Source organism: Rhyacophila brunnea, unplaced genomic scaffold (assembly GCF_057557595.1).
Source record: "Rhyacophila brunnea isolate RB1 unplaced genomic scaffold, BYU_Rbru_1.0 scaffold_3, whole genome shotgun sequence".
NCBI classification, from domain to species: Eukaryota; Metazoa; Arthropoda; class Insecta; order Trichoptera; family Rhyacophilidae; genus Rhyacophila; species Rhyacophila brunnea.
The window spans coordinates 40,285,976-40,298,992 of record NW_028232965.1 but is presented as its reverse complement, the minus strand read 5'-3'; the positions used below and the strand labels follow the sequence as shown (position 1 = coordinate 40,298,992).

General features: G+C 31.1%; 1 protein-coding gene across 1 annotated transcript in view; it reads right to left on the bottom strand.

Moving 5' to 3' along the window:
* Window positions 1–7,870: 7,870 nt before the first annotated feature.
* Window positions 7,871–13,017, bottom strand: part of LOC147068359 (uncharacterized) — a 61,891-nt gene continuing 56,744 nt past the window's right edge. The window contains exons 6-7 of the mRNA XM_085952974.1: window positions 9,125–9,324; window positions 7,871–8,213 (exon numbers count right to left, since the gene is read on the bottom strand). Coding sequence (XP_085809100.1) covers window positions 7,871–8,213; window positions 9,125–9,324 — 543 coding nt within the window. The remainder of the gene's footprint in view (window positions 8,214–9,124; window positions 9,325–13,017) is intronic.

Here is a 13,017-nt window from a genome sequence, read left to right as displayed (position 1 = left end):
GCTGTTAGTGCTGTTTCCTGCGACGCGCACGGAACTTGCGAGCCACGCGCAGGAAATACCAACTTAAAAATTGTTCCGCGCAGACTGCCACGCCAACGATGTAAAAAAAATCTCCAGCGAAAGATTGCCAGTGTTAAATAACGTTTTATTCCAAAGTTCGGGAATAAATTACGTTACAATATCAAATTGAATAAGCAAAGACAAAGGACGCTAACGATAGAAGCGTCAGTCCTGCCAGCCTGCTAAACAAGATAAGCAACCAGAGAGATAAATAATCGAGAAGAAAAGGGGGTAAAAAGGGGCCAGCACAGAAGAACACAAGGCAAAAAATACGATCAACATCTCAAGGGACTTCAGAGTCAACAAGAATAATAAGAGTTTTAATGGTAGGTAAAACTCCTTTCATTTCTTTTATTCAACGAATAATTCACAAGATTTAAGAATATACATTATATCATTCCGATTATTGAACAAATATAATTTTGAAAAACACTTTCTGATATAGTATAATATTATAACCAATAGAAAAAATCTGTTTTTGAAAAAAGTAAGTCACCCCGTATCTCTCGGGTTTACGCCCCCATCCGTCGCATTTAACCAATATGATACGGCGTGAAATACTAATTGCGACAAATTTTAACTATTGGTCAATTTTAATACCTACTCATCAACGTTCTTCCGAATCAAGCTACTTTGGCAATCGATTTTTGTTTCTTAAATCAAAGTAGGTAAATATTACTATTACTTCGATTACTAACCGACGTCGTGGAATTTCTCCAATATTTTTTAGATGTAACTTCTTGCACTTGCTAATAATTTATAATTAACTCTCTCTCTCTCTCAATAATATACTCTCTCAGAAAGTGTTTTTCAAAATTATATATTAAGTATGTTCAATAATCAGAATGATATATTCTTAAATCGTGTGAATTATTCGCTGAATAAAAGAAATAGTTAATTATAAATTATTAGCAAGTGCAAGTAGTTACATCTAAAAAATATTAGAGAAATTCCACGACGTTGGTTAGTAATCGAGGTACCTAATAGTAATATTTACCTACTTTGATTTAAGAAACAAAAATCGATTGCCAAAGTTGCTTGATTTGGAAGAACGCTGATGAGTAGGTATTAAAATTGACCAATAGTTAAAATTTGTCGCAATTAGTATGTCACGCCCGTCACGCCGTAGCATATTGGTTAAATGCGACGGATGGGGCGTAAACCCGGGAGATACGGGGTTCGATTCCCCGTCGGGGTGACTTACTTTTTTTCAAAAAAAGATTTTTTCTATTGGTTTTAATAAATTCTCTCTCAGAAAGTGTTTTTAAAATTATATATGTTAAACAATAAATGTTTATTATTGATTTTCTTTGATTAAATTTTTGATTCTTGTTTGAATCTTGAAATAATGCTAAAATTCAATTAACTTTTTTGACGCATGCGGAATAAAATGGAATTTATTTTTTCTTTTGGAATCAACGCAATTTTAGGGAAAAAAATATACTTATGGCAGTTTCACTATTTACAATTACCATAGACAAACTAAACAGTGAAACGTCAAACTCCAAATCAAAATATTGCAGTTTGTATTTGTAAATATTGGTTTAAATTTTTCCTGTATTTTCCATTCAATAAATAATGGCTGCAACGAGTCATAGTCATGTTTTAGGAAATATTTCCCAAAGCGAGCAGCACGGCTACATGGTAGCATTATCTGAGCACATGAGTTGCAATATTTTACACCAACAGACCGTACATGTTCAAGATACACTACAGCCTGTAATCTCTTATCGACCTATACAGGAGACAATAATTCCTAATTACATTCCCGGCGTAATTTCTTCAGGGCATGATCTGTCTAACCATAAGATGCCTTTAACTGACAATAAATCAACGAAGAAAAAACACAAACAAGATACTGAAGGTGTTGTGTTAAATGGACCTACAAAACCGAAGAAGAAAAAAGCATTACCTCGTAAAGGACTGACAAATTCTGACAACGATGGACAATCACCAAGTACTTGTATGAATCTATTTCTAGATGATCATCTAATTAATCTCCTAGTTCATGGAACCAATTGGTATATTAATAATATTCCTCGGAATAGAAAAGACAAAATTGCACCGGTTACTCCCGATGAAATCAGATGTGTGATTGCTATTTTATATTTGAGTGGCTATGTTGACTTGCCGAGGGTAAGAATGTACTGGGAAAGAGCACCGGATACCTCATTTCCGTTAGTTGTAGATGCAATACCAAGAGATAGATTTGAAGTTATATTCACCAATTTACATGCTGTAGGAAGTCCATCAGTAGATAAAAAAAATCCTCTGTCTAAAATAAGCACCCTGGTTGATAATCTGCGAGAGAAGTTTTTACATTATACCCCATCGGAAGAAGTCCACAGCGTTGATGAATTGAATGTACCTTACTATAAGCAAGCGACAGGCTTAAGACAATTCACTAAAACTAAAACGATGAAAGTATGGTGTGGTTGCACAAATTCAGGTTATTGTGTTTGGTTTGATCATATTGAAGAAACTGCAATTGAATCGTCATCAGCAAATCCTCACATGGCTGTCAGTAAAATATTTGCTTACGCTTCCAAAATGGCTTTTTTAAAATTACCCAATCCTTGTCTCGTGTATGATAATGTTTTTACTAGTGTAAGAATTGAAGATGAATTAAAAGCCATGGCAATAAAAGCTAAACCTGTACCAAACCGGGTATCAATGACTCTAAATAAGTCTTTACAAGCTTCGAAAATTACTACAGAAAAAGTGACAGAGATTTCGAAAGTATACAATTCTCCAATGGGTGGTATCGATAAACTGGATCAGAATATTAATTTATACGCTATTACTATCATCGGTAAGAAATGGACTTCCCAATTTCTTTTAGCGTATGTATTAGATCTAGCAATTCAAAACGCTTGGCAAATATACCGTCATCAGAAACCGCAGGACTCTTTGGACTTACTCGGTTTTCGACGTAATATTGTAACAAATTATCTTACCAAATATGGAAAACCCACTTCATTCAAGGGTGCGGGTTTGCAGGAAAAATGTATGAAGAGGAAGAATTGCTTCGGACAAATAAATGCAAGATCTTTCAAGAAGAATAACAGTATGAAGTGTAGTGATATTAGATATGACGGAATGGAACATTATGTGACTCCACAATCGAAACAGACGAGATGTTTTCACTGTAAAATGAAAACTTTGACCCGTTGTAATAAATGTGATGTGGGACTGCATGTTAGGTGTTTTGTTGACTATCATACGTATGATTCACAATGTCTCGTACGATCTGAAAAATGTAGTGAGATTGCTACTTCTTCCATAGATAGTTAACCTAAATCTATGCTAATGATTGTTACAGATGCATGTTATCGTTGAATTACAATAGCATAATTGTCGACTTCCACCTCTATCTGTCCCAGGGAACACAAAAACAAGGAAAGTGGGTTGCCTTTAGGTTGAGGTTACGTTGAGGTTGTAAGAAGGTTTAATTGTCGAGTGTGGATAAATATTGGATAAACTTAAAAACCTTTGAAATAATGTTAGTTTCAAAAGTTTGTATTATGATATAGATTATGCATTAAACTGTACCATATTATCTCACTTAAATGAAATGCGCATTCAATATTGGTGATATTTGATAACACTTTGCGCACTGTATTTTTTGTCTTTTGTGGCTTGACTGTCATAATGTAATAAACTGAATCTGGCTTCAAAGCGACAATGGTGACTGACTTTCACATTTCTTATTAATTAGCTGTTCTGTGATCTGGCTGAATTGAGGAGACATGAGTGAATTAAAAAATATTTTATTATTGTCAAAACCAACCCGACAACTGAGGTAAACATACCTACCTGATGAATAGGTACTGTCATATTAACAGTTTCATAATAATAATTGTCTGCCAGGCTTTATTTATTATTTGATCAGACAATAATAATAATATGCAATATCTTTGTAAATATAATCAGCAACTTGTGACGTGTTCAAATAAAATATCAAATAGTTAGCGGTAACATTTGAAGTAGCTATGAAAATTTTGAACCAATCACTGGGACGATACAGTTGGTACCTGAATCATTATGTGTAATTGTTATTTAGGGGTGAGGATTGCTCACGACAATCTTTTTGTTTTGGCAAGTCTGCTCATGTAATTGGAGCATTAGGGATTGGATTGTTATTTTGTCGCATTAGTATTTAATCCCATGGACGAGTAGTGGAGTGGTATGATTCAGAGTAAGTATGGGTTGGACAAAATGGATAAAAACTTTTTATCGTAAAAAAAAGATTGTTCACATAGTCCATGTGGTCTGATTATAATCGATGATGCAAAAAAAATGATCTCAACACTTATTTTATTAAAATATAACAAAATTAGGATAGGCATAGGTGGCCATGAGATTTTACAACTTTCTTTTTAGACCAAACCTAACCTAACTTAATCTAACCTACCCCAACCTAATATTACCTCATATAATCTTAGTTTGTTCAAAATGTATGAAAATTTCATGGATCGAAATGCCAATGCGCCGACAGAAAAAGGTATTTATTATAATTGTCTATATGGAATAAACTGTTTCCTTAAAAAAATATATATATAAAAGCTCATGGCCACCTCTGCGGCACAATTACCCAACAAACAAAACGACATAAATCTGTAAAAATGCATTTATTCATAAACATGTCAAGAATGTACAATGTAAAAGCATTATTTATTAAATATTATATAACTATCATTTACAGTTTCTTATAATATATAAATTTACAATATTGAATGAAGTACATTCATAGGTACTTTAATTGCTTTCAATAATTTTCTTTCACAATTTGGATCCCATTTATTTCCTATGATAATCCATTATGGGAAAAAAAGAGTTTGCATTTTAAACTGAGTGTGTTTAGATACAAGGCATGCTCCTTTTTAGAAGCGTATCAAATAATAATTCTAGGATAAATTAAGATTGCGAGATTTGGAAATTATTTACCATAAGGCAATGTACAAATGGTTAAAAATCAAACTATAAAACTTCCTACTTCATAATTTATTGAATTTTTTAATCATTTAAAATTCAATTGTAAAAGGAACAACACTTGTATATTATCATTGACTTATACCAGTCAATGTATGTTACATTAGGTTAATGATATTGTAAAGTAATTTAGCAAAAATATTTTTGTATGTACCTACCAACAATATCTATGAACTAACTACCTTACGACATAAAAGAATCTAATCAAATCTGTATAAAATGTATTTGGAGTACTGAATCAATTTGTATAATACTTTTTGTTTACAATAATGTTTGTTGGACAAGAGGAAAACTTTTAACATTATTATAAGCGAAGAGGTTTCATTGTAATAACCTAAAACCAATAAATTAACAATATATTATAAACTTATTTATATAAAAACATAGAGGCAAGATCAGATAGGCATATAATATGAAATAAACATAAATTATAAATAACATTATGTGAGATGCCGTCAATCATATGGCAAAAATATTTTATTTTTTTAAAACTGAACTTTCTCTGTTTATTATAAGAGCAATTTTTATAACTTTCTTATGAATTTATAATAACTGCGGTAAATGGTAAATCTACCGCTATACTTAATAGCACCAGGATTGTAATTTATTATATATATGTTTATACACACGTTACCATAATAAGATGGGCTTCCGATATAATAAAGAAAAATGAGAAAATAATATCATGAATTGGTTTTATTGCACACTTATATATTTTTCATAAATTTTTTTGAATGAGTATTCATTTATAGATTAGCTAAAATGCACACTTATATAATATTCTATCTAAATCAATATATTATTGTAGACTTAATTCTAGTATTGCAAACATATTTGGTAGGTATATTTATACTTAATCATCATGATAAAACCTTGAGCGTATATCTGCCTAACTTATAAAAATATCATCTAAGTAGCATCTTTCATATTAGTTTATACAACATAACAATATTCTAAGTGACATTGGCGGTATACACCTCGTATTAAAATACATTTTAAATGACATGGTGATCGAATGATTTCAAATAATACATATTATTTTATAGCTATTCACTGTTTTAGTAAGTTTTATTATGCTATAATTAGTGACATGTTTAATCTTACGCTTGCAATCACAATACTACAAAAGGTATTTTATTTGAAAAATAAATATACAATAAGCAAAAAGCGGATATAGGAGTAATAACAGACTGTAGTTTTAATCAATCTGCCATATTAACGAAATAATATATAAACTAATATCTAAATTATTGTTAATATCTGTATTTTGATGGCGTAACCATACCGTCGAGCTTTTTCACGAAGCACCCTCATTATACAATATCAATTAAATTTATTTTAATTGAATGAGTAAATTATGTATATAAAAGAATTTTACTCTCATAAATAATAATTATTGATTGTTTGCAAGATAATAATAGAATTCCATGATAGTATGAGTACATATTTAATAGGAAAATGAAAACATTAATAAAAATAAAATATGCTATTTATTATGACATATAACTCAGTAGGCACTTAATAACTGTATCACTCATTGATTTTATTACAACTTATTTACATTTCGAAAACTATATCTTTACGTTCATCTAAATATAATAAAAATATCAAAATGTAATTGCACAAAACCTTGAAAAAAAAATCTGGCCTCGTCAGTAGATACCTGTACAGCCCCACCACACTGGCAAACATTATATTGGTTCTAAAAATATTACTTCTCAAAAGTCTATTTACTTAGTATTTTGACGCAATACAATCAGCTTAATGATTTCTAATAAAAGCTAAGCATAGTTTCTACAACACTCCACTAATAATAAATATTTTTTTGAAATTATAATTTTAAGTACGTAGTAATATAATAGATTAACTGGAACTGCGGCAATTTTATTAATATTTAAGATACAAGTAACAAATTATTATAATTTAAAAAAAATGAGTCGGGGAACAGTTTTCATAATATCACGTATGTACCAATTTGTGCGTAATTAATAAACATAAATTAATATCTATATTGTTTCTTGGGAATAATAATAATGATCATTTGAGAATAATATCTCATTTAGAGAGTTGAAAACAGTTATGCAGAATTTACAATCGCATATTTTATCTTTCAAGTCGATTTGTTTAACTTGCTTACCGGTTATTCAAAGCATCTCAATTTTATTATTAGTAAGATGAATTCAATATTTTATTAATCAATGCTATTAATTTCTCGGAATGCATAAACAATAAGCTTTTCTCTGTAAGTAAGTATAAATAACACATATATTACGTATTTTTCTTTCAGCCGATTATATCTACTATATTTAAAATTCTGAAATGGGAACCACATTTTACCGCTAGCCACAGACGTACTGAAATAAAATTAACATGACTTTTTATTAATAAAATATAGATTTAACGTATTATAAACCGACATCGATCGTTCTTTTTTACCGCCTCCAACGTGCGCCAGGTTCCACATTTAAAACTATAAATTAATTTCCCTACACGTGCTCATTTACAACGTAGTCAGTCATGAAGTAATTTCCTCGCGTACTATGACGACGAATCAAATGAGCATCGATGCAACGTCGTTTTTAAACAATGACTATCTTTTCATGATTATTAAAAAGTTTTAACTACTCCCACAACTATTCCAATTTCTAAGCTTCACCTATTTTTGTTGTTAGTAAAATGCCTCGTAATAATGTAATTAGGTATTATCTTGTTAAAGATAATAAATAATCCAATGCAGTATGAAGCTGTATACTGTAGCATTTTACATTGCGAATTGAATGACTAAATTGGCATCAGTACAATATATTGCCAAATATTATTAATCAAGAAGATTTAATTTGCTATTGGTTTTCCTGAGTTGCGCTCTCCATGGGATAATTTGTATTTCTTCATCTGAGTCGTTGGTCTTTCCATCTGTGTGTCTTTCGCCATTGCCGTTCGTTTCCGATTCTCCGTTCATTTTTGTTTCGCGGTTTTCTTTATCGCCATTTTGGAAGCGATCCTCTTTGTCGACGGCCAGGTCGATGTTGTCTATGGATACGGCGCGCTGGTGCGGTGAAAATGTCGGGAAAGGCGAGCGATTGCGCCAGCATGCGTCCACTTCGTGCTGGTGAAATCCGTTTCGCGGCTCGTCTACCACGCGAGGAGTGTAAATTGTCGACCTATAAATAATTGAAACCGGTTAATGTTATAATAAATTATTGTTTGTCTGATGGTTGACACTACCGCAGCCATCGTCGTCTACGGCGTAGATCGTGGGATTTAGACAGATAAATTATTTTTTTATCATTTGCACAAAACAAAAGACTACAATCTGGGATTTTAAATCTTAATTATTAAGACGATAAACTTATTTTTAATGAGAACTGATTAAATACACCCACGTCTAATTTATAACATTTTATTTTCAAAATAAAAGTTTGGTACCTACGTTAAATATACTGGACTAAGCGTTTATTAATTGTGTCGTAATCAATTTAAAAAAAATAGACATTTTACTCTGCAATTCTATTTACACTGAAACTACAGATAAAATCGCGTTTCAAAAATTTACATTGTTTGTTCAATAATATTATTAAATCACTGGTAATCGATTATTTACCAACTGTGAGATAAATCATAAAAAAACTTTACAATTTAATGTGAAACATAGTCATAAGTTCAGAAGGAGAATAATATATGCATTTAATAAACAATTTTTTTCAATGCATAAGATACAAGATTTGAGAATGTAACGCATGTATATAATATACATGCGATGTTTTCAAATTATGTATGTTCAATAATAGTATTGACAAAAAATACTTGTAATAAATAGGTAGGCCTGGATACAGGTCCTGAAGCCTGAAAAATAATTTTGAAAACAACTTTGACGTAGAGGAACCGGCGCGGATCGTTTGGGGGTCCAAAAGCTCGACTGAAGTAATATTAATAATTATAATTTACTGTAATTTTCTAGATTGTTGGATCAAAAACCAATGTTCGACATCGATCTAGATCACTCTCTCTTAAAAAAATATGATGTATTTTAAAATGATTTTAGATGTCATTTATCACGTTAAAGGTGACTCACTTCATTTTGGTATCACTTTCTTCCTTCTTCGCGAGGAGTTGTCTCTTCCACGCCGGTATGGCCTGCAGTCTCCTGTGCTCAGCTTCCCTCGCTAGTCTTTGCTCCAGCTCTCTCCGCGCTCTCTCTGCAGCCTTTTTGGCCAGCATCTGTCGCTTCCACGCAGGAATCACATTGCCCGTCGGGTCGCGTTCAGGAATCTGCTTGGAGCGGTTATAAGGTTTACACGTTTAATTATGCATCGCTTTATGTAAATTACACTGTAACCATTGATGGTTTATATAAAAGTTTAAACATGTAACTAATCATGCACTTCTGACAAAAAAAATATTGCATGTGAATGGATGAAAATAGGATCAAAGGAAATAATAACTAACTAAAAACTACTCAAGTCGAAGGAGTTTCCTGCAGACAAAAGCGAATGAAATGTATCCTGGAGGCAGCCAAGACGCACAGTGTTGGTAGCGTGTCAATTACCAAACAAATGGGGAAGTATTTTTAAAACTTATTTACGGCACATTTTCTACCATATTTTTTAATATTTTTTGATAGGTTTTCTTAATATATATTATAAAATACATAAAATTTAAACCTTTATAATGTCGTGGGCCCCGGTTTTGATAAATTCACATGTACCTAGAATATGGACCTAAAAGGTTGAGCAAGTGACTAATTAATAAATATATATATAAATAAATAAAAATCTATTAATACAACTTCTAATCTGTGAAGGCTTGTGTGATCCTGATTACTCGATTATGATGATTATAAAACCATTAAAATATTATTATAACAAAATGAGCTCTACATCGTAGACACTTGAATACGTGTATTAGTTAAGGCGCTAAGTACCAAAAAAATAAAAACTGACATTTTTATAGAAAAATGTTTTACATACCAACGCCAATAACTTCAACTATAGTCTAAGTGCCTCAAGCAAGTCAAAAAAATACAGCAAAATAATTAAACCTGTCGACGTTGTAAGTCCGTTGGCGTGTTTTATTTATAATGGTGTAAGTAGCACTGCAGTGGTCAACGGTATTAAATATAAAATAGCTGACAATGGTGTGTTGACACTTGCGAGTTCTTAACGCTTTCGCTGCTGAAGAGATAATGAGATTTTAATTGCCCACTTTAAAATGCACGTTAATTACATCGATCGGCCGCCTGGTCATTACGCGCCGTGTGCGTCTTCCGCGTCCAAAGTATTAATACCTAAAATTATAGAAGCTGCCGTGATTGCTTCACACTGTAAAACTACATTTTTCAAAAGGTCTGCTTCATGAAATTTTACTGCAATGAATCGGTATTTTGTAACTACAGGCAATACTACTTTTTGGTACTTAGAGCCATATTTAATACACGTATTCACTTAACTTCTGTGCGTAGCTATTATCGTATATTATGATAGTAATGCCTATGATACGTAGGTAAGTGTTGTTTTGCAGATTGTTTTGTTTAATTCATTAGCAAAATATTATACGTATATTTATATAATTAGGTACTTATATATTATTTGATTACCACTGCCTAAGTTAAAAGTTGTGTGCTGTGCGTTAAGTATATATTTCTTTCTTTTCGATTTAAACGGTTTTCAATCGATAGGAAACGAAGCGTAATCCATATCGGATAAAGAATTGCGTTATGAATGCCTATATAATCAACCGAGCGTCAGATGTTCGATCGAGTCCAAAGCTCCTGTTTTAAATAAATTAGAAACTTTGTTTTTCTTATTCTTTCATAACAGATGCTAATCACGTCTTTACAGTAAGTGTATGTAGGTAGGTATTACAATATCTCATATAATTATTATTATCGAACATTCCTATGTTGTTTTCTGAACGAGAAGCTTCGTGTATGCATGTACCTACTATTACAAATCAGTATCTGTATTCATTCAAGCGCACCTGAGTCGAAATATTAAAAATAAGTTTAAAAAAAAAACTAATAGGTATACTGAATTAAATAGGTACGACTCCAGAATAAATTACATTACTATTAAAATACATTTTATATGCAAAGAAATGATACAGCCATTGTAGATTTATGTCAGTCATAATGAAAACTTTCTTTTGCTTATTGTTTCAGTGTAGACTAAATTGTGACATTTAAAATTTTGAATTAACTTGGCAATCAAAAATGGCAAATCGTAAAACAAGCCGTTCGCATTTTTTAAATATATAACATGCATATAATATGTAATTATGCATGTTATATTATATGGAGCCAGTGGCAGGTTGAAGGATGTGGAGGCCCGAAGCACTTATTGATTTTAAGGGCGCCGAGATAAAATAAAAACCATAAATTCCAACTACCAACGTAAGTAGCAGCCTAGTAAAAGTATCAATGTAGGTACATAGAGTCACACATGTTGCTAAAAATAATTATTTAAAAAAATGAGAGATGTTATAATAATGCTTTCGGCAATATTCAACGGTACAATATTCATATCTTCTTTAAATTTCATTATAATTAAAATATATATATATATATATATATGTAAAACTGTTTCGATGCCCCCTTTTTAATCCTCTTAACGATTTAATTGCATCAAATAAAGTCGCCGTTGTATGAAACCCAAGTGAAGGTTATATCAAGTTACTAAAAAATGTGAATTACTCATATAATATTTATTATCTACTCTCAAAACGATCCATACGAATCTATGTAGTATGGAGGACAGACAGCATTGCCGATTATTGGCTGTTTACCATTTTATCATGGAAAAGTATCCGATATCCAGATACACAATACATATTAATATAGTACCTACTGAAAAAGTCATTTAAAAGCCAATTTTATTGAAATATCAAATACATTAGTCATATTATATTATTCTAGGTACATGTATAGAATAATAATTATTAGTACAAAATTACCATACTTACTTCTTACTAAAATGATTGTCATTCAGGTTATTTTTCCCGAATTCCCTTTTTGTAAATATTTTTCCATGATCTACTTATAGTCAATAATTAATATCCAGCATATTTATTTGAAAATTAATATTAAATATTTTTTTAAATTATTTATTGACACAAAGTGATATAATAAAAATAAATCATGGAACACGCATGAGAATAAAATGAATGAATTACAACCGCTATAATATTACCAGTAATTCTCGGAAAATAGTAAGTGCGACTACGATCAACATAACATTATTCTATAATGGTGCAATTAGAAAATTGGAAAAGATTCAAGTATTACAATCTGTAAAAATAGTAATTAATAATACTTCAATGCCAGATTACAATAATATTATCTTTGTAGTATAAATCGATTTATTCAATTCATAAATGATCTATTTATAATATTATTACTGAATTTGAATACGGATTCATAAAAAACCACGAGTCATTAGTCATTCTACCCATTGAAGTCGATATATTATGCTGGACAGGTGATAAAAGCGATCGCATTGAAATGCAAGATCAACCGTTGTGGTAGTAACGGTGTACCCATAATAAATTTAACGTTATCAGTAATTAGTACCACATACCTTTTTCATAATGTACGAAAATACAATAAAACAACTCTTACATAATGATCATTTGTCTTAGTACAGAGTTTCTCATTTTTTTAACTGCCGCCTCCTTTTTAAAGCATATTGTATAGCCCCCTCATATAGCCAGTAAAATAAGTAAACCGAAAGTTAATAAAATGCGAACACAATAAAACTATTTTTCTTTTCATGAACAATCATCGCACGATTTCTGATACCATCGTCTAATCCTACTATCACATCACCCCTTTTCCCTATGCCTTCCATAGCTCACATTGAGTCTTCAAGCATATTATTGCGGTAACAACCACTTTGGTAATACTTTGTTAATTATTACCTATTTACTTTCCAATAAACTGTATATTTTCAACATCTCTACAATCCTATGTGG